The 23,449-nt window shown below is 36.5% G+C and overlaps 1 protein-coding gene across 4 annotated transcripts in view; it reads left to right on the top strand.

Annotated features, from left to right (window-relative positions):
• The window catches only part of LOC124255266 (MAPK/MAK/MRK overlapping kinase-like), a 57,672-nt gene that overhangs the window by 16,996 nt on the left and 17,227 nt on the right, over positions 1–23,449 (top strand). For 3 of the 4 annotated variants that reach the window (XM_046689127.1, XM_046689125.1, XM_046689128.1), the window contains exons 3-6: positions 6,094–6,183; positions 7,324–7,394; positions 10,479–10,557; positions 22,513–22,561. In XM_046689127.1, the coding sequence (XP_046545083.1) occupies positions 6,094–6,183; positions 7,324–7,394; positions 10,479–10,557; positions 22,513–22,561 (289 nt within the window). Of the gene's footprint in view, positions 1–6,093; positions 6,184–7,323; positions 7,395–10,478; positions 10,558–12,390; positions 12,470–22,512; positions 22,562–23,449 lie in introns of all 4 variants that reach the window. The other variant, XM_046689126.1, reaches the window with a different exon arrangement.

Raw genomic sequence — 23,449 nt, 5'->3', positions numbered from 1 at the left:
TACCTTTCCCATGCATGTTCTAAAACTAATGAGCAATTGTATGCAACAAGTAGGCGAACGGATACACAGTGTCACATCTGAGATTGGCTTTGTATACATTTCAAACAAGTATTCTTTCACAGCGCGGCATCTCATATCCTCGATATATTTCGTTAGATTTCACTGAAACACTTCGTATCGGTGATGTGTCCATTTGTCAGTTTATTTTGGACTGTATGAGGAATTTCAGGGTATCATGTAAGGAAGATGGTGTTGAATTTTATGGACGAAACATAACCGACATACATGTGACGTGATTTTATAAACACTATGTAATATGACTGAAAATTCACTTTGACGTTTGCGTATTTCCAAAACGTTCTCAGCGATTCTCGGTTCATTGATAATGTTTCAGAACGAGCATTGGTGATTCGATCATACAACAACAAACATAACGTTGATCACAATGATCACGTCTTTTTCTTTTAAATTCAATCGTCCCAGTAAAATTTGACATTTGAATTAAGACATACCATAAATTACGCAAAACGCAGTGAATGGTTATTTAGTAATGTGTCAAAACTGGCAAGATTTACGGTGCATGTAATTTTCAGTAAATTTTATCTACAATGAGCGGATGATATCATAGAAAAACGAATTTCAAATAGTGTTCAAAACTGCACATTGCATTTATCTGCGTGATGTATTTGGATATGTACTATCGATATCAAAGTGAATTAGGTGGAAGAGGAGTGACATATCGTACGATTTATGTAAGAACTTTAGTAACAAACGTAGAATGCCGGCACATTCAACGATGGCAAGCAAGATATAGTTCATATACGTTTTAGGTTTCATGAAAAGAGATACTGTTGGAAAGGCGACCGACTCAGGTTGAATATGTTATACAATTAGGTTACGTGGTAACACATTTAGTACAATGTATACGTTTTTTCAAACTGCAACGTCATTACAGTGTAGAACTGACCACATGCCAGCTGACGGCCAGGCAACAGGTGGATTAAAACAGTAGCCTGCGCATCGAGACACAAGAACCACACCTATACCTGCACCACGTGAAATGGGTCTAATAAGGTCTGACGACGTCATTCGTTTATCATTTGGGCACCAATGACGTCATTTCCAAGGGACATAAGCCATGGTGTGTTTATTGTGGACATAGAACTCTTGGTTAATGTTGAAAATATGAATTGATATAACGCAAATAATAAATTAGTTACTTATGATATATGTACGGGTTTGGATATAAAACGACTTGATAAACACTTTTTATGAAGAAAAAGTGCAAGACAAAAAGGTTAATTTCGTGTACACTTGCCCTTTAAGTTTTTGTTTGTTTGTATGTCACTCTTTTCACACCTAAGATCTGGGTTTGATTCCCTACATGGGTACAATGTATAAGGCTCATTTCTGGTGTCCCTCGCCCTGATATTGCTGTATTACTGATAAAAACGGAGTAAAATTATGCTCACCCTCTTACTTCAGGTGTATATGTGTCAATATCATAGGCAAACAGTTGAACATAGATTCCCAATATGGGTGCAATATTGCTAAATGCGGAGTAAAACTATGCTCACTCACTCACTCCACTCCAGTTGTGTATGTGTCAGTGTCATAGACAAACACAGTCATCCATAGATTCTCCACATGGGTACAGTGTGTGAAGCCCATTACTTGTGTCCCCCACTGTGATATTGCTGGAATATTGCTAAAAGCGGCGTAAAACCATACTCACTCACCCACTCCAGTCGTGTATGTGTCAGTTTTATTGACAAACACAGTCATCCATGGCCTGTTAGTGCTAATACATTAGCATTATGGCGCTGGCATGTTTTTCCCCAAGATTAAGGGTTAATGGAAAGTGATCATGCAAGGGTTGCCATTAAGTTGTGTTAGCCTGAATGTCAGCCTCCACACTTCACTGCCCAGATAATCAGTTGCTACTGTCGTTTTCTGTGGACCTGCTGGTGTCGCTGTGGGCTGAAATTATTGCCACAAAATAAAAACATGGCTCTCAGGTTGAAGTGTGTACTTCAACCAGGCCTCCTGTGTATTTGTGGTTAGTATTTACACATGGATTAAATGCAGTGCTGTTGAGTCGGTGTCTTGGTTTCCTGGACAAATTATTGCGCATGATATTGATGTTTGTGAATGGTGTCACAGGTGGGGTAGGATATGCTCACCTTTTTCTGAACACGTGATATAATTACTGTTTGATACTGATTTATGAACACTTGCTTATGATATACAACAGTGAGTAAGTGAGTGAGTTTAGTTCGAACCGGATTTCAGTTCCTGTGCTTGCAAGAGGAAACTGAATGGATCAATATTTAGCAATATTCCAGCAATATCACTGCGGGGGACACCGGAAGTGGACATCACCCATTGTACCCATGTGGGAAATCAAACCAGGATCTTCGGTGTAACGAACGAACGCTTTAACCCATAAGGCTACCCCACCGCCCCATACATACAAAAGACAAATAGAGCTTGCCTGTGATGGTGGAAATGTTTTCTGTTTCTTTTATTCTTAGTTTCATGTTGATTTCTGACCTAAGAAGTTTATGGAAAATGCCTTTTTTTCTTATATGCCATGATGACTCAGTACGAATGATCCGATCCTCAATCGTCAATGTTACAGATCTGAAACTGTGCGAATCAGGAAATCATTTTTTTGTTATTAAATGGGTGATCAGTGACATATTATTCAATTATAAACAATCATATGGGTATAAGGTAAGTGACTGACTTTAGTTTTATGCCGCACATAGCAATATTCCAGCAATATGGCGTCAGTCAATAAATAATCAAGTCTGGACCAGACAATCAAGTGATCAACAGCATAAGCATTGATCTACACAATTGGGATACGATGACATGTGTCAGCGAGCTTGACCACCCGATCCTGTTAGTTGCCTCTTACGACAAGCATGGGTTACTGAAGAACAATTCTAACCCAGATCTTCATGGGTCTGGGTATAAGGTTTCTGTAATTGTAATATATAGACATTTCACTATAAATACTATCAGAATGTAGGTTTTGGGGCATACGAACAATTTGTTACTATTTCATTATGTTGTTAATATTTAAATAGCAAAATATTTGGAAATTTAAGAACCTGTAATGATCTGATCCATACAAGAAGAACATGGAAAACCATTATACTGCAATATGGATAATAGCTGCTTAAAGATGTATTGCTCTCAAAGTTTGAAATAAAGTCGATATGATTATGCCATTCAATATCATGGAATGTAATATGATATTTACACACTACTAGCATGTTATTCCCTTTGGGAAGGTAAGCTACAGAACACTAGGTAACGGACACTGAGTGGAAAAGTGCAAGGACACAATAGGGGTCTCTGGTAATACTGAAGCATTTCTCCAGACATGTTTTATCATGGTAATTGACTTACATGGAGGTGTTTGTGCGTGTGAATCCTACCTGGCTCGTGTATTGTGCCGCTCTACGACTTGTGTGCCAGCTATTGTTGTACTGTTTGTGTAGCCATTGACTCCGACAAAGGTTTCTGTGAACAATATTTGTTTAGCATTGCTAAATGCAAGCATGGCTGATAGGCTTCACTTGAGCAAATACTTCATTGTTCACCGTTACACTTCATAAATGTTTGTACAATAATGTTAAATTTTATATTTTATTCACATGGAAATATTTTGATAAGCTAATTGCTGGACAGTAATGACTATTCATTCTATCATCCTGTGTTGATCCTGCCAGTATGTGTTTGTCAATGATAATGGCACTTCAACAGAACCTCAGCATGGTTGCCAAGGTTGTGTTTTGTCAATGTTTTTGTTTACTGTCAAGTTGATGATTCATTAATGTCACCATATTTAAGATCATACAGTGTTAGATTAGTGCATCACATGTTTTAGAAAATAAAACACGATAGAAAGGGTTTTGTGGTTTTATTAATAAACTTGATGGTTGATGGATTTAAACTGCCTGGAAAAAGAAAGTATAGAATGAGTGAGTGAGTGAGTTTAGTTTGATGCCGCTTTTAGCAATATTCCAGCAATATCTCGGCGGGGGACACCAGAAATGGGCTTCACACATTGTACCCATATGGGGAATCAAAACCGGGTCTTCAACGTGACCCGTGAACACATTAACCACTAGGCTACCCCGCCGCCCCAGAAAGTATAGAAATGTCTGATGGTGCCTATGAATGTAATCTACAAGAAGTGGTTATTTGATGCTGGTTTGTTTCAGATGGACACCGTAGGCATTATGACATGCAGGATATCAATGAATGTTCTGTAGGTGCATTGATGTTGATTGAATTAGTGATTTTGGAAATAACGTATACATGGAGATTTAGTATGTTTCTTATGTTTAATTGACCAAACAAAGTTATGCTTTTGTTCAAGACTTGCAAACACTTGTAACCTGTCATCAGTTCACAGTGAAGCTAATGGTGTTGTCATGACTGAAATGGAGCTTTTCATATTGATTTAAATATGTCTAGGCTTCACCTGTTATGGATTTAATTTACATTACCACTGAAGAATCAAAGAACTTGTTCAACTTTAACAGTTACTTTTCAGTATTAAAGAATCAGTATTTGCTAATTGCGTTGCATTTACATTTTTATCTTCTTTGTAGAAAAGGGAAATGTAACCTCCTTGACGTTACGACAGTGCCAAAGCATGACATTGCCATGTATTGTTTTACGGCTTAAAAGACAATGCTATTTTTTTCACCACGCCATTATGTCATCCCTAAATGCTACATAGACCAGATGAGCGCTTCACATCACAAGCATCAATTTATGCAGTTGGGATGTGATAACATGTAGTGAGTATGGTTTTACGCCGCTTTTAGCAATATTCCAGCAATATCATGGCGGAGGACACCAGAAATGGGCTTCACACTTTGTACCCATGTGTGGAATCGAACCGTGGTCTTCAGCGTGACAAGCCAACCCTTTAACCACTGGGCTACCCCACTGCCCCTGATAATAATAATATTAATAATAGTCCATTTATATTGTGCATTTATCAATGTACATTGCATGCTCAAAGCGCTGACATATTACCCCTGGTCAACGAGTACAGAACACTCCCTGTGGAGAATACAACAGGTCGCCTGTCAAGGTTCAAACTCAGACTACCATCATAATACTATCATACCAGGTACCCAATATCACTGCTGGGTGGACAGAGGCAACTTTGAACAAACTCACTTGCCTCAGGTGAGACCACATGTATCACATGCGCTTCGTTGTGGGGCAGGACTGAAGTCCTAGAAACTCTTAGGAGTCAAGCTGCCGAACACGGTCACCCATCCGAGGACTCTCCGCGTCCATCAATGCTAATCAGTGACCTTGAGAACTGAGTCCTGTTAGTTATCCTTAATGGCAAGTAAGGATTGCTGAAGTCCAATCTCAACCATTGGACACGGTTGGATGTAACTACATGGAAGGATCATTGCTTTGTTAAATATTAAAGGAAGTCATGACAAGATAAGTTTCATGAAAACTGTAATAGGAAATTCAATATTGCTCAGTCGAGTTGAAATTACTGTTTTGTCTTTCAATTTCCTCAGCTCAAAGGTTATTCTTGACGTCATTGACAGTCACCTGCAACATTTCACAAAACATGCAGTTTTTATGATGATATTATTTGCACAATAGATGTGACTAATTTGTTATCCCCCGCAACGCATTTTGCGGGGGGTTAAAATGCACATTTCCGTCCGTGCACATTTGTCTTTACCGGAGCAGAACTCTAAAACCGTTCACTATTTCTTCACCAAACTTGGCACATAGATAGATCTGGTGGTGTACTGGTGCCTTTTGGTAGTTTTGGAATTCTGAATAAAATATTTTTGGCGTTTCCATGGCAACAAGTTTTACTTTGACTGAAATTGGTGATAGTGCTATTATCTGGAGCAGAACTTTAAAAACGTTTAAATACTCTCCTTCCACTTTTCTATATACACACCTAAATATATGACATAATCATAACTCTTAGACATAATCATGAAGAGTATTTTGCCATTGCGGGGGATATTGATGACTTTGTCTTCTTGTTGATCATTAATTTGATTATTTGATGTTTTACAGCTGGGAGCAGGTGCAGCACCTGCGTGAAATACAAGCCATGCGACGTCTCAACCCACACACGAATGTCCTAGATCTCCTGGAGATTATCTTGTATGTATCCAGTCATAGTCTTTAGAATTATTAATAATTCAACAAATACTTTTTGAAAATGGGAAGATGTGCTTTATAGTTCTTTCCAGTTAACAAATTGCAGTGATCTGATTTCTTCAAATATCATTAGAAGTTTGTCTGGAGAATGAATGAGATATTTCTGTGGATGCTCAACTTCTTTATTACAATGTGACAATCTGACATTTCAGTGTCGATGCCTACACCAAGCAAGTAATGATCATGTAGGAAAACCCTTTTTATTAAAACTTTCCTGGGCTACCTTGGTTTTATTTGCTTGAGGCAGCAATAGATAAAGTAGCCACAGGCTACCGATCTCACTGAACACTGGCCCTGGACACTGGCTATGCTTTGGTCAACAGATGAGGAAAAAGAATCCCAATTGTCTGACATTTGCCATGTATGCTAAGATATTTGTGTGGATGAAATTTTGTTTTGTTCTGTCAGCCTCAGTTAGTGTCATATTATAAGTTATCACATCGTGTCGAGGGAAATACTGGGTTTTATCAGTCCCTCGTAAGGTTGTATTCCCCGAGCCGGAGTTTTATCAGTCCCTTGTACTACAAACTGATAAAACCCCGTATTTCCCTCGACACGATGTGATAACGCATTTATCTAGCCGAATGTTTTTACTAAATCAAAAGAAAACAATACGCATCGAATCGACTTGTTTTTATCTATGTGAGATGCCATGTTGACAACAGCTCAATGCAGCGCACCTTACTAAAGACTTGGCGATGCACGCTTTTCTCACTTCGCATGGTCACCGAGGCGTGGCGGGATAATATGACTTTTGTACTCCCTGCTCGCGGATCGTGACGGGTGTACATGGTATTTTATCAGTGTCACGTGAACCAATCAAAACTCGAATTCTTACATGAGGCTGGATAATACTCTTGATCATCATGTCAATCACTGGATTGTCTGGCCATCCTATAGCTGGAATAGTAGTGAGACAAGCAAGAAATATTTCTCAACATTACAGAGCATAATTCAAAATGCACGTTCAGATCAGACTGATAATCAAGAAAAGACACATCAGTTTTCAGGGTCTATGAATTATACAACAAACAAAATTTGGTGTATGTGTTAATAGTCATGGCTGTGTGTGTTCTCTTTCAGTGACAAAAAGTCGGGAACATTAGTCCTTGTTGTGGAGCTTATGGACATGAACATGTATGAACTCATAAAAGGTAGGTACTGTTTGGATACAATTGGTCTACTGGTGATAAAAGATGGATAATTTGGTTTGATCTAACAATTTGATATTTTGATTTTCCATGCTTTACTCATTGAACAAATGTTCGAATGAGCTTATGTAATGGTATGTTTCCTATTTTGAACATCCTATGAGATACCACAAGCGATGGGTGCATTAAAAATCAGCTTGAGGAAATCCTTTGCAATTTTAATCATGGCAGTATATGCCAGTTTTTATATGTCATAGTATGGTAATTAATTTGCTTTTTACATTGATGATTGCATATTGTAAGTGTAGTAAGTAGTGGTTGCTGGATATTTTGATACAAGTTTTTGAATTTTGACTCTACTTTAGAATTTGGCTCCAACATAATTGTAAACATGAATAAATGAATATAGCTGTTTGGTTTGTCTGACATTTCAGGACAGAAATGTTTTTTTATTAAGTCAACCACAGGGAATATATATAGGTTTGCATTTTGGACATGACAGATCTTAACAAGAACAGTTCACTGCTCCTTCATATTTAGTGAATGTCAGAGCTAAATACAAGCAGTTGGAATTTATAATGCTTTCCATCATTCCTTCTCACTGAGATTGATAATACCTGTTTTTGGTTTCACAGTGTTAATTTTTCATGTGTTTGGCATGCATTTTGGCATTGGCACTATGATACAGGTACAGTATGACTTTAAACCATACAAATGTTTTTTTTGTTTTTTTTGTTGAGCTAATGTTCTGTGTATAACATTTTATTGTCTAAATAGTATTTTCAAGTTTCAACATGGCCACAAAGGCAGCATATTGGATTTTGATACACTACTTAGCTATATATGCTTGTATGAATTAAAATGAAAGTGAATATGTTTACTCTAGGTAACAGTTTGCAATATATATATATATGTAAAAATTTGTTATTTTGATGTTCATAGATTGCCCATAAATCTTTACATTTCACTATATTTTCTACATCTGTGGAACTGATTGATTTATCAATGTTGAAACCGTGTATGGCATCTGGATGAAAAATAGATTATGTTTTGCCCATTAATAAGACATTATTCATGTGTGTAATTCAATATCAATTGAATCTGTTGTGTATTTTAAATTCATGCTTCGATAACCTTGGACATTTGACCTGTTCCTGTAGGCCTTGAGCCTAAAGTCATGTTATATTTTCACAATCAATGCTGATGAAGTAGTGTTGTGTCTGATTCCAGCAATGTTATAATTAAAATTCCTTGTCGATATGTAGCATGGATGCCATGGCAACCATGTTTGCAGAGGTACAGATAAGCTGCATATCTGCGTAAATTACGCTAAATATATGTGAAAAGTCAATTCCTATTAAGTCTATTGCGCATAAGTACACTTCATTTTTTGTAAATACTCAATAAATTTGATCTTACATGCGTACACACAAAAATGTCAAATCTTAGCTTGTGTAATGGTGGATAGATAAAATAACTGATGTATATTGAGAGGTTCTATTTCAGCACATGAACTTGGCAACTTTCAGTCTTTCCTATCGTTTCTCATTTTACAGATCAAATATAAATAAATAACAAACATGTAAAGCAACATTTAAACTTTATTACATGTTTACAATTAATGGCAAAGTACCCAATCCAGTATGAGTGAGGTGGATACAATTTAGAACAATTAGGATACTCAAATGAAATGAACACAAGAGAGTACATAACTCAATGACCAAAACGGTTATCTGTAGCTCTGTGTTTGGAATGTAATTTTGTCCCATCTACTCTGTTGTTACTTTATCTGTTGTCTAACAACACATGAAATGTTTTTTGCATGTTTTGATTTAGGATTTCTTGTATGTCCTTTTTGTATCTTGATTTAAAGTCATATATCTATGCTGCAGCCAGTCACAGACCTCAGTTAGTGCTACCACTAAAATAATTTTTGAGGATATTCCATTATGAGAAGGACCTTTCATTCTGCCAATCAGCTCATCACTTACTTAATCAGGAAAGTGGTAGTCAGAATATGTTTTCAAAACATTCAACATCAAAATGGTTAACATGGAATATTCTGGCAGTCATGTGCAGTCAGAATCATAGTCTTTCCCTCAGTTTACTGGGAAAGCCCATGGAAAGTACTGCAATACAATCTTGTCCGTCTGTTGGACATTGTAAAAGTTCATTTCTTTAGTTTTCAAATCTTGAATGTTTGTTTTTTTCAAAGTGTAAACTTGAATAGAACGTGCAAGCTTGAAACTGCTGTAAAGCTTAAGAAAGCTGCTTTTTGGTTGGCTAATGACAACTTCCTGTGAGACATTTTATTGGTCGAAAGTGACCTGTAATTCGATGTCCTCAGATCTTTGTGTATTGGAAGTGAGCACCGCAATCTAATATTAATGTGATTGTGCTGTTGCTACCAGGTGAGCTACAGAGCCTTAGTTATCTCTGTGTTGAAACCTTTTGTAAGTTTAGATCTAGTTTCCTTCCTGGAGCGTGACATTGCTCTTCTCTTGCATATATTTGTCATAATGTTCCTGATCAATAGTATATTTTGAAAAATGTTTGCTGATAGAAGTGAATTAGTGTATAATTTATGTGATTATAATGTGACTTTAACCATAACATTTGAACATTATATTTTCACTGAGTTTACAGATTTTTGGCCCAAAATCAGTTATCAAAGTTGGAAAAAAGATTGAAAAAAATATAGAAACATGTTTTATAGTAAAGCATGGAATTGTCAATCAAGTGAAATCATTTTGCATATTCATATTTTTAGGTCTTCTGTTCTTGTAATCACCAAATTGAAATTGGACACATCTGTAAACCAAGAAATTATAAAATAATGACAGTATTGCTATGTATTTCATTGTTTGTTTATGTTCATATGACATGTCAAATTACCTTACTTTTCTCTCCTTGAGATATCACCTATCACAGCCTCTCACAACACAAGTCATGCTAATTTTCCTTCACATCACAAGTATAAACCTTATGGCTGAATCAGTATCCCATATGACCTCCCTTGATACAGCGCCACAACCACACGCTGTGGGGGACCCAAACAATTTCTATACAAGTAGCCTTTATTTGTAGGCAAACGGCATCACCTACCAGAAAGAAAAGTGAAGCACTACATGTACCAACTAATCAAATCTATAGACCACATGCATAGGTAAGGGGAAGTGTTGGTACCTGATGTCCCTGCCACGCCCACTTGTACACATGGTCACTGTAGTCAGTACAGCACTAGCGTAGTTCGTTATATGTGTCCTTTCTTCGCTTCTGCATGCTGTATAGTACATCACACCTCTACACTCACCTGATTACAGGAGATTAGTATTTCACCTGGAAATTAGTATTTCACCTGGAAATTAGTATCTCACCTGGAAATTAGTATCTCACCTGCAAATTAGTGTCTCACCTGCAAATTAGTATTTCACCTGCAAATTAGTATCTCACCTGCAAATGAGTATTTCATCTGGAAATTTGTATTTCACCTGAAAATTAGTATTCCAGTCCTATGTCCCACTCCTTGGGTATCATGTTGGATTTGAAATAAAATTGGTTTGGTAACAACTAATTTATTATGTTGTCTATCTATCGTTGTGTTACGTGTGTCCAGAATCTCACAGCATGTTCTGTCACTAGTATTCCATGTCCATCCTCCTCTTTGTCAAACTTTTGTTCAGATGATGTGGATTTGAATCCTGGTTCAGTCAAGTCTCATTAAAATCAGATTTTGATGCTTCCTACCATGACCACAGCGATCTTAAACCATCCCAGGTCTCATGACAACAACCATTAATGAAATTTGACCAGTGAATGAAATGATTAACAGGAACTCTACATAAGCCATAGGATAAAATCTAATCTGAAGACATTATAGGTTACGTCAGAATGACCATTAATAAAGTTTGATAAGCTATTGAAATGATTAACAGGAACTCAAACTGACACTAGTTTCAGGAAACATGTCTGTGGAACAACTGGTTGAAGATTATGGGTGGACTATCTCTACGTATGCTGAATGTTGTGTTTACAAGTTGTAAAGATGTTACAAGTTACTAGAAAGTAAATTGGAAAATACTCTTTGAAGGACTCAGGGTTACATACTACCATGTCCCCAACCTTAGCCTTCATGATCCCTCACTACTCTGGTAGCTCCGATCCCTCCCTCTCTCTCCCCCCCTCCCTTGTGGTCAACTTTGATATTTCCCTTCATACTGTCACATAGTACACTTCTGTTTTTCTCTCTTTTGACCGTTTCTTTATCTGTAACTGTTATCACCCTCTCTTCATCTAGCCATGTTCCTGTGAATTCCATATCTTAGTAAATTAAAACTTTGTTGGTTAAGTGATAGGTCTGGGACTCAGGTTAAAATAGGTACCCCTCACCCTAGTGTTTGTTGTAAGACTACTAATGTTAGATTGGCTGTCAGACTTCTGTTGATTGCATGGTCATAATATCAACCACGGGTATGTCTGATCAGTGTTGAACACAGCTTTCAACAACAAACAAAAACAAAGGCAAAATGGTATGTCTATCTGGATGAACATCTAACCTACATGAAGGTCACCAAAAAACAGGTTCATGATGTCTAGCTACTCCTTGAAGTAGACTGACTGACTGATTGAGTTTGGTTTTACGCCACTTTTAGCAATATTCCAGCAACATCACGGGGACACCAGAAATGGGCTTCACACATTGTTCCCATGTGGGGATTCGAACCCGGGTCTTCGGCGTGACGAGCCAGTGCTTTAACCACTAGGCTACCCCACCGCCCCTCTATTCCTTGAAGTAGAGACAATTACTATTTGTGGGTCACATGACTATTTAATGTTTCAAAGACCACTGCAAGGATGGCATGAAAAGGTCATCACTATTATTAATTAATCTTAAGCAGATACGGAATTCACAGTAACATGCCGTTAAATCACTTCATATATAGCATAGTGTAGCTTTTGCAGCTAGTATATGCATACACTAATATCTTGTCTGTTTCAGGAAAGCAGCAGCGTTTAGGGGAACCCCTTGTAAAACGCTATATGTATCAGTTACTAAAATCTGTAGATCACATGCATAGGTAAGCAGGTTGAGAAGCATGTGAAAGATGTTTGGCTTGACGTGTCAGTCTGCATGCATGTGATACCATGTCCATGGAGAATATACTGAGACATCTTTGGGTTGTACAGTGGTGACATCACTCAAAAATCACTTATTATTGATTGTGCATTGTGGACATGGAATCGTGAGTTTATTCTGAAGTATGTGACATTGATGCATCACTAGAACAATGGTCTTAGTTTAGAAGCAAATGTTATGAGTTGAGTGGAAATAAGACCTCATCCTTTATAAGCAGGGACTTGAGTTGGTTGAAGCTGGATGACAGTAGAAGCAAATGTTATGAGTTGAGTGGAAATAAGACCTCATCCTTAAAAGCAGGGACTTGAGTTTGTTGAAGCTGGATGACATGTCATCCTTTTTGCAAAAAAGGGTCATGAGTTTATTGAAGCATGGTGGGACCTCATCCTTCAAAAGAGGCCGTCATTTTATTGAAGCTTGGTGGGATCTCATCCTTCTAAAAGAGGGCATGAGTTTATTGAAGCATGTTGGGATATCATCTTCAAAAAGGAGCCATGAGTTTATTGAAGCAGGATGGGGCCTCGTCCTTTAAAATAGGACATCAGTTTATTGAAGCATGGTGGGACCTCATCCTTCAAAAAATAGGACATCAGTTTATTGAAGCATGGTGGGACCTCATCCTTCAAAATAGGACATCAGTTTATTGAAGCATGGTGGGACCTCATCCTTAAAAAAATAGGCCATGAGTTTATTGAGGCATTGTGGGATCTCATACTTCAGAAAGAGGCCATGTGTTTATGGTAGCATGGTGGGATATCATCATTAAAAATAGGCCATGAGTTTATTGAAGCAAATTGGGATCTCATCCTTCAAAAGAGGCCATCAATTTATTGAAGCATGCTGGGATCTCATCCTTCAAAAAGAGGACATCAGTTTATTGAAGTAAGATAGGATCTCATCCTTCAAATAGAGGACATCAGTTTATTGAAGCCAAATGGGATCTCATCCTTAAAAAAGGGGCCATGAGTTTATTGAAGCAGGTTCTATTCCATCAAAGACTGTTAGCTTTATTTAAGAAAGATTGGAGGTCATGAGGCCATGTTCAGGAAAGGGCTAAATTTTGAGTCTACTGAGAAATATCACATGTGTGGAATTCTAACATGACTAATATAGTGTTGTTTGCTGTGCAGGGAAGATGCTTGTGTTCTCACTTCAACATTCATAACATGGACTGTAGTTAACCTCTTTGTCTTCTTCCACTTTATGATTGATCAGAACATGTGTGTTTGATATCATGTGATTGTATACATTTGCCATTTCTTATCTTCATTGTAGAAAATTAAACAGCTGTATAAATAACAGCTTCCTTACTTACATTTATGTTTAAGTAAAGATGGTGTTATCCCTGCGGGTCTATTAGGATTCTTATGTTTCTGAGCACATTGGGAAAAATTCGAAAATTTCTGTATGAAATCAATGTAAACAGTGTTTTGAATACATCTGAAATAAGTTGGCACTCTAAAAAAAGTTAACTAACTAAATGAACCACTTTCCATTTTCAGCTGTGATTATGATCAGAATGCAGCCTAGTCAAGTTTCCCCTTCAACCCTCAATTTCAAGTCGAATAAAAATCAAAATATCCCACGCACACAAATACACTTCACAGTTTCAATTCTGGCGGAAATTCCTGTTTCTTGATACCATCCACTATTATTTTAAACAAAGCTCAAGTGCTGAAAATGACCTTACAAAATAGGCTTCATCGAAAATGGCGACATTTTTTACACAGTATGAAATCGCGATTCACAGCGTTATTTGCTGTATGTTTTGAAATGTGAAAATCGGATAATTACTGTGAGTATTGAATTTCAAAAATAACATATTTATGATCACTGATATCAGTTTTACATGAAATCGCTAATTATAATTCTGAAACGTTGCCGATGAATCTAGAATCGGTTGGGATGTTTTCGAAAATGCACTTACAATGCCGTGCCGAGAGCTTTCCGCCATATTGGATAATGTTTACAAAATCACGCTTAGCGGGCCGGTATTGAGGCGCCTATTACATCAATGTATATTTCATATTCAGCTTCAAAAATGCATCACTGAATTCCCCATACATTTAAGAATCAATTTGAAACTGGTCTGTGTCATAATAACTGTCTAGATAAAATGAGACCTAAACATATTGGGTGTGAAAGCGAACGCTGTGCTTGAAAGACTGGCGTTTGTGTGAAATGTAAACAAAGACAAATTCGATTTTACACTGTGTAAATTTTTCAACATTCATCCGTCTATTCATTGCTTGCGATTGGCTCAATACCTTTAGAATATACATGGAAAGAGTATCGTGTAGCAAGAAATAGGAAATTATAAATAGATACAATGCAATGATTTGATAATTCATAAGAAATTGTCAAAGTTTCCGTGCAGCGTGGCGCCATGACTGGCGCCAAATCAATGCAGAACGACAACGGTAATTATCTGCATTTCTGTCCTTTTCTCTTACGTGATAGTGAAAAAGATAAAACATATAACAATACACAGATAGTCAGAATCATTCTGATTACTTACATCTCATATTTATGTACAAACGATCCCTGAATCAGTGGAAGGGTCCTCGCGAAAATCCTGTGTACCCTTGTCAGCAAAGCCGCCATTTTGTAAGAAATCGGTCAGCGGTAGTGATGTCATCACGTCAACATTGTTGTACATATTAGGCAATTTCTTTGAGGTGAAGGTCGGTTGAACAAGAGTAAACACAATCGTCATATCCTTCCGATTACACTGTCAGTATTATGATGTATATTTTAGCATAGTTCGGATACTTTTTCATGAAACTGACTTCAGTATCTACATTTAGCCTTGTTCAATATCATATCATACATGCATATAGGGTTTCACGGTGTTTTATTCTTTGAAAGTTTTGATTGTTTGAATCATATTTACATAAGAAAGTGAAATATTTATTGCAATACACCATATTTTAAAACCTTTACACAAGTGTTAGAAGATCAAACGTAGCCATAACTGCAATTACTTTAGTTCCTATGATGTACAATATTCAATTTATTTGGACTAATATTGCAATTTCATATGAACAGGTTAATGAACGGTGATATGATTCAACCTTATCATAAAACTGATAATATTAATGACAATTATTTATATATGGTATGAAATGTACATGCACACATATTTAAAGGAATTGTCTTGCTCGATGCATAATTTTGTGTCGTTTTATAGACAAAAAGAATGATGCATATAGATCGGCAAGGTGCGGCGTTTGTTGGCAACGTTTTTATGATTCTCTATCATTGTTTTCGATAATATATTCAATTCATATTCGATTAAATAATATTGTGATGACAGGATATCAAACTCTAACTACTCATAGGAAAATTGTTGAAAAATATATATACCATCTCATGTGTTAATTCGGACAAATCTTATATCCATATTCTAATATATAGTTCCATATATAAAAGCTATCTTTTGCATCTGTCATTGCATAATGATGAAGAGAAATAGCTTCATAATCATAAACAAACAAAATTCTTATCCCAAACAAAATGTTCGGTGTTGTGAAATATTATTTTTATTTACGTTAAATTGATGCCAAACAGGTGCGCGTGTTGGTCACAATAAGATAATGCTGTCAAACTGTCTAATTGTTGATATATTCAGGACACTATTTAAATGGAAAAATCAGTCATTTTATGTTTTGTCTAAAGAGTGTAAAATTCTGACATAGAAGTCTAGACCTTTTATACAATTAATGGAAATTAAGTGAGATATATACTAATCAGCATACCAATGTCGTCGTTTTCCGGCGCCGCAAAATGCATAAGACAAGCGATGACGTCAAGTAAAATGTTGTATTATTTTCAGCAATTTCGTTACATTTGAAGATATGGCTAGTACTCTGGTAATAACGATGCAAAATTAGTCAAATTACATCTACACAAACAGGAGAATATGGGAATCTAAGAACTAACTTATATATCGGATAGGGCCATTCAAATCGCTATTACGTGCTTTCAAATGTAATACGTTGTCATCTTTTCTTATAAATTGTGAAACTACCAAAGCGCATCCGTTCTCATTGGGGAACTTTGAATTGGAATAGTGAGGTTCACCAGAATATAAAATAACGAAAATATAGCGTCCATTATCCACAACACATTTTCTCCAAGTGATCTGAGTTACATTGACCTAGTGTTACGCATAACGGAGTTATGCCCCTTATCATTATATCGTGTATGACCTCTCTTTTCGTCGTTTGGCGTCATAGAAGAAAATACATTTTTGACATTTATTGTGAGTCATTTTTAATGTTGAGCGATATAGCGCTATGCACAAGCACATAAACCCAATTCATATACACTTATGTCGTTCAGATATCAGGCTGTATTTCCTTCAGCTCACACTTTCCGTAAAGATGGCCCATTAAAAAATTCAGTAGCACAGTGCTTTTATCGGTGCTTGATAAAAAGCGGAGAAATTTACTGTTTTAACGATAACAAAAATTTGGACAACATTTAGCAAGGTCTATTTCTCAAACTGCCAAGGTAGTTGCACTTATATTTATACCAACGGATAGGAAATTTAATATTCTACATTTCTGTGTAATTTTATAGCCTTACGTAGATCCAGGACCACGCGAGAGCAATTCTCGCACAACGTTCACTTTTCAAACTGTATGAAAATGTGCGCCTGAAAAAAATCTCGGCAGCCAGGGGGTTAAGACTTAAAAAAATAATTTGGCTCAAACTAAATATTATGATATTTGGTAACATATGAAAAATGGAAACTGTATTTCATCTATGAAAAATAATATTTGTATAGTCAGCATACATTATTAACACTTTACTACACAAAATCATATAAAATTTTACTGTTACTCAACTCTTATCTTGTGTAAATTCAAATCCTTATGGAACCAGTTTCACAAATTTACGAAGCATGATGGTATTAAAACATCAGTTGTTATCATTTCAAATAGTTTGACTTTCAAGTAGTTTATGAATAATGTATGTACCTAACATTAATAACCATCAGCCTTGACAGTGCCACAGGAATTGATTTTACCATATGTGATTCTGCTCTAAGCAACGTGGTACTCAGAAGATATATTATTGACCATTTCAAGGCAAATTTTGAAAATCCATAGTATGTTGTAATAAATGAAGAGCGAGGCATGAACATTCGGAATGGCCTCGTGAGATAGCTGATACAACATAAATCATTTTTACACTTTTATAAAGAAACTTGCAATTCAGTTTGTGACAAAACAATACATTTCAGTGTAGACCTCAAAATGACAGGACTGACACTGGCATTGAATAAGTACTCATCATATAATGTTTATTGACCTGTCACATGGTGAATATTGACTCTTATCTCCCAGAAAACCAGGCAATATCTGGAAGTAACATTTCGTGTTTCACAAGTTTCTACAATGAAACAGAGAGCATTTTAAGGGCTTCATAAACTTTAGAGTAAATGTCAGAGTAACATAAGGAATGATTGATCTTGATGAGGTTAAGATGCAAATAAATTGACCCCTCGTACTTGGACACGAGCAAACAAAAGAAGTGAATACAAACATTAAGCATCATTGCAATATTAACTATACTACTCAAAGGAACTTAAGGCTACCCAGCTCTTTAATATTACCATAGTTAATTGTGACATGATTCTTCCATGTTACTGTATGTTAGACTCTTTTGGCATGACAGCAAAACTACAGTAATATAAAGGAAGTATATCATGGCAGATTACCACGAATATTTGTATGAAGTGCAGCATGACACATTCATTATGGTAATATGAAAGAATCACGGAAGAACAGATCTACTATAGTTACATGAAAGAATTGTTGCATAACAGATCTTTTATAGTAATATGAAAGAATCACATCATAAATTGTTCTTTAACTTAAGTTGAGTAGTATATATACTGTAGCTGTACTATAGGTCTTCCATTTATGTTATTGATATATTGCAGTCCTGACCGAGGTTACAATATCTGTGCTGCTCTCTTAGAATAAACGATTCTGATATTGAATATTTCCTCTACAGTGCCTCAGGCTGCTCCACAGTGTTTTCATAATATTTAGATCTGTCATCCAAATCTGTTTCACACTTCATATGCTCCTGCTGAATGAATGTGCCACGATATGAAGTCCAATCGACCATGGTTTACCTCCTAAACTTCCTACTTCACTTGCTGTTAAATATGAGTACATATATTTTAGATTGTGCAACAATGTATCTACTTATTGAGTTGTGAACAAGACTGGTCAATAGTTTTATCCACTGTTGTGCTCGGTGTTGATTCGGGGCGGTGGGGTAGCCTAGTGGTTAAAGCGTTTTAGATTGCAACAATGTATCTACCGAATTGAGTTGAATCCCCACATGGGTACAATGTGAAGCCCATTTCTGGTGTCCCCTGCCGTGATGTTGCTGGAATGTTGCTAAAAGCGGCGTAAAACTAAACTCAGTCAATCAGTCAGTTGGTGTAGATTGACAAAAGGTTGTACCTTGCTAATGATTCCAACATAAGTACATCAAAAGATGCCTGATTGAAAATGCAAATCTACTGGAATAACATTGTGGGACTACCCATAGCTCTTAGCAATGACAATCATTTATAGAGAGCAGCAGTAGAATATTATTCGTTACCACAGCAAGATAAGTCCAATATTGGTTCAAAACTGTTTCATTAGTGTTAATAACATTATGAAAACTGTTCAACTACATAATAAAATCTAGGGGTAATTAAAATATTATTAGGACAGCACATTAAATATTGATTTGAAAAAAAAACCCACCATTTTCTTATCATTATGTAAATATTCATTTATTAGTAAATATCAATAATATTTCACCAAAGTGGTAGACAAATGTTTAGCCATGCCTGAGTATATCTAAGTGTTTAGTAAATATAAAGCACATACGCTCCACAAATAATAATCACATAATTGTGTTTGATTTTTTTCTATTTTTAAGTGCTGTTTTAGGTCAGTGCATGTTAAACTGACATTTCATCAATAAATGTCAACAACATTGAACTGCACGCCAGATTAAGATCTCAGAAAATGAATGTTTGACAATCAGTTGTAAAGAAAGGAGTATTTGGCAGTGTAATCCCACTATTTACTCCTGCTTTCCTTGGAGACACACATCAGAATGGGCTGACTGTGACAGGCTGCTAAATATAGTACATGTACATGTATATAATTGCTAATGACAAAAATCTTATGAAATATATGCCTTTATCAAATACCTGGACAGTGAAATATATGCCTTTATCAAACACCTGGACAGTCCTGGCTACTTTGTTATCAGGTTCCAGTATTATGTATTTTTGTGTGATTATGAATACAGAATAAAAGAATATTCATACATTCATTACATATTCCATGTTTGGATCCAGTACATGAGGAAAGTTAGATATTTTCTCATGTATACAGTGATATACACATGGTATTTGACAACACATCAATATCCTGTATCTGGAATATGAATATTGCTGACCCTAGTATAAAACGTATTCACTAGCTCATTGACATTGGTGTTACAATTTTGGATAATTTACCTATTATGTGAGAGTTTTCATTGCAAAATTGCATGAAATTATCATTAATAAAGAAATATGTTTGTAAGACAAGTAAATGCCACCATGTATGATTCATGCCTTATCCACTATATAAGCTGGGGCAGAGGGGAGCTGTTGTTGTTAGTGCATGCATTCATCAGACCTAGGTTTGATTCCCCACATGGTTACAATGTTTGAAGACGATTTTCTTGTGCCCCTTCTTTGATATTGCTAGAATATTGTTAGTCATAAAAACCTTCTACCTCAGTGTAGGGGCAGTGGGGTAGCCTAGTGGTTAAAGTGTTCGCTGTCATACCAAAGGCCCAGGTTTGATTCCCGACATGGTTACAATGTTTGAAGACCATTTTCTGGTGCCCCTTCTTTGATATTGCTAGAATATTGTTAAAGGCATGAAAACCTACTAGCTCAGTGTAGGGGCAGTGGGGTAGCCTAGTGGTTAAAGTGTTCGCTGTCATACCAAAGGCCCAGGTTTTGATTCCCTACTTGGGTACAATGTGTGAAGCCTATTTCTGGTATCCCTTGCCATGATATTGCTGGAATATTGCTAAAAGCCATGTAAAAACCCAACTCACTCACTCACTTGCTCAGAGGATGAAGTCTATACTATGTGATCATATGCCAAATTCTGACATGTCATCAAGTCTTAGGAAGGGATTTTTAGAATGCTATATGAGCATAAGATCTCAGACCAAGAAAGAAGAAAACAGTCATGAATACATAATGTGCTGATAGTTATCAGGGAGGGGGTATTCTGTGTCTATGAAGACAGTTTAGTCCTGAAATACGAGAACAATCATTAGTGGAGTACATATCTGTACAATCAGGGCTTGTTCCGTGACCCATGTACTATGGTAGAACTGTGCCAGTCCAGGAGAATAACTCTGAATATATCAAAACATTCTATTTTAGATGCCAATTCAATTCTTCCTTATGATATTTTCAACTTAAATCAGAAAAGAAGTGTTTTTATGCTCAAGATCATGTCCAAAGACACTGATTAAGATTTGAACCTGTACTCATTCCTCCAGGCCATGTTCAAAGGGTTAAAGTATGGTAAAGATGATAACTCGTGTATGGATCACACAGTAGCCAGTGACATGTATTATGTATATACAGGGCATTCCTCCAGGTCATGTTCAAAAGGCGTTGGGTAGCACTGAGTGGTGATATCTGGATTTCTGCCATCCAGGAAAGGGTTCAATCCCCATAAGCTGAATTTGGGGATAAACAATGTGTGAAGCCCATTTCTGGTGTCCCCAGCTGTGCAAGGGCTGAAAATGGTAAACATGCTAAAAGTATGAACAAACAACCAAACATCAACTTTGTCAGTCAGTCATGTTCAAAGGGTTCAAGCATGGTAAAGATGAACCCTATGTGTATGGATCACACAGTAGCCACATGTATTATGTATATACAGGGCATTCCTCCAGGTCATGTTTCACACTGTTAGAACATGTGGGAATATGCAGTACCTAGTGATTTTAGATCACACATTTAACATACTCTGGAGTGAGTGTTTTCAAGCAACAAATATTTCCTTTTTACTGCGGACTGTGTGAGTGGCAGTTGATACTGGGCAGGACAGGCTCACACTTGACATGTACACAGTGTTGTCACCTATGTTCCGTCATCCATTATCACTCATATTTTGAATCGTATGTTTCGATTCCCCACATGGGTACAATGTGTGAAGCCCATTTCTGGTGTTCCCCGCCGTGATGTTGCTGGAATATTGCTAAATCTAAAATCACTCACTCACTCTGAATCCCAAAGATGCATGATACAGGAACCATGGTTAGGTTAAAATAAACAGTATGTTTCTATATACACTGCAAACTGACTGTATGTAATATTAAATGAGTTAACTCAGGTTGAGTATGATAATTTATTGAAATCAATGAAACTTTCTTACGGATTTAGACACATGTTAAATGTTGCAGTTCCTTCTTGCTCATGTCTGTTGTTAAGTCAGACCTAATTTGAAACTCTTGAAGTATGACAATGAAACATTAACCATTACATTGTTGCACATGCATTGTTTGTGGCACTCTTGACTAGCAGTCTGGAACCAACATGCTCATAAATATAAGAATCTTCTACTTAGGTATTGTCATCTAATGACATTCAATTTACTTCTTATTATGATGGAAATCATGCAAAGTTTGGTTATTCTTTTACTCTTGTTAAGATGTAAATTATCTTTAATGATAAATTATCTTATTGAACACACAAATACATTGTTTCCATTAGTGAGATTTATGGAGTGTTATAACTGATATATCTACTAGATGTTTGTATGCATATATATGTCAAAGATTGTATATCCTGAATCATGTTTGTATAACTTTGTAAGTATCATTTGTGGTAATTTACTGTTAAATGTCATTTCATTCAAGTTTTGGTATCCTTTTAATTAGGAATGGAATCTTTCATCGAGATGTAAAACCAGAAAATATACTGATAAAGGTGAGTATTATTATGATTTTCACTTATGGTTTAATTTCTATAAAAATATTCCTGAGTCATTCCACAAAGTCTGTGTGAATGTAGGGGCGGTGGGGTGGCCTAGTGGTTAAAGCGTTTGCTCATGCTGAAACCCAGGTTCGATTCCCCACATGGGTACAATGTGTGAAGCCCACTTCTGGTGTAGCCCGCTGTGATATTGCTGGAATTTTGCTAATAGCAGCATAAAACTCAACTCACCCACTCACTCAGTGAATGTAAGATTTGCAATCAACTTTTTAGTTGATCACTGTAGGTTCTTCAATTTACATCCATTTTCCAAGTCCTGTGAAGATCCAGATTTTAATTGGTCTTCAGCGACCCATGTTTGTCGTAGCAACTAATGGGATCGGGAAGTAAGACTTGCTGACTTCGTTGACACATGTCATTGTATCCCAGTTGCGTAGATCGATGATCATGCTGTTGATCACTGGATTGTCTGGTCCAAACTTGATTATTTACAGACTGCCGCCATGTAGCATGTTTGTCGTAGCAACTAATGGGATCGGGAAGTAAGACTTGCTGACTTCGTTGACACATGTCATTGTATCCCAGTTGCATAGAATGATGATCATGCTGTTGATCACTGGATTGTTTGGTCCAAACTTGATTATTTACAGACTGCCGCCATATAGCAGGAATATTGCTGAGTGCAGCATTAATCAACAAACCAACCAGCCATTTTCCATTCCAAGTTTTTGTCGATATACCTCAGTAACATAATATAATGTCCACAACAAAGGTTTTCCCCATTCCTTCCATGTGTGAACTTCATACCAAGGAACCTGACAATGAGTAGGAATCCCCTGTACCTGCACTGGATTAATTGATGTCCTCTTCACTACAATTGCA

The sequence above is a fragment of the Haliotis rubra genome, unplaced genomic scaffold (assembly GCF_003918875.1).
Source record: "Haliotis rubra isolate DU_JTF1 unplaced genomic scaffold, ASM391887v1 Scf6, whole genome shotgun sequence".
Classification (NCBI taxonomy): Eukaryota; Metazoa; Mollusca; class Gastropoda; order Lepetellida; family Haliotidae; genus Haliotis; species Haliotis rubra.
This window is presented reverse-complemented; position numbering and strand designations above follow the sequence as displayed.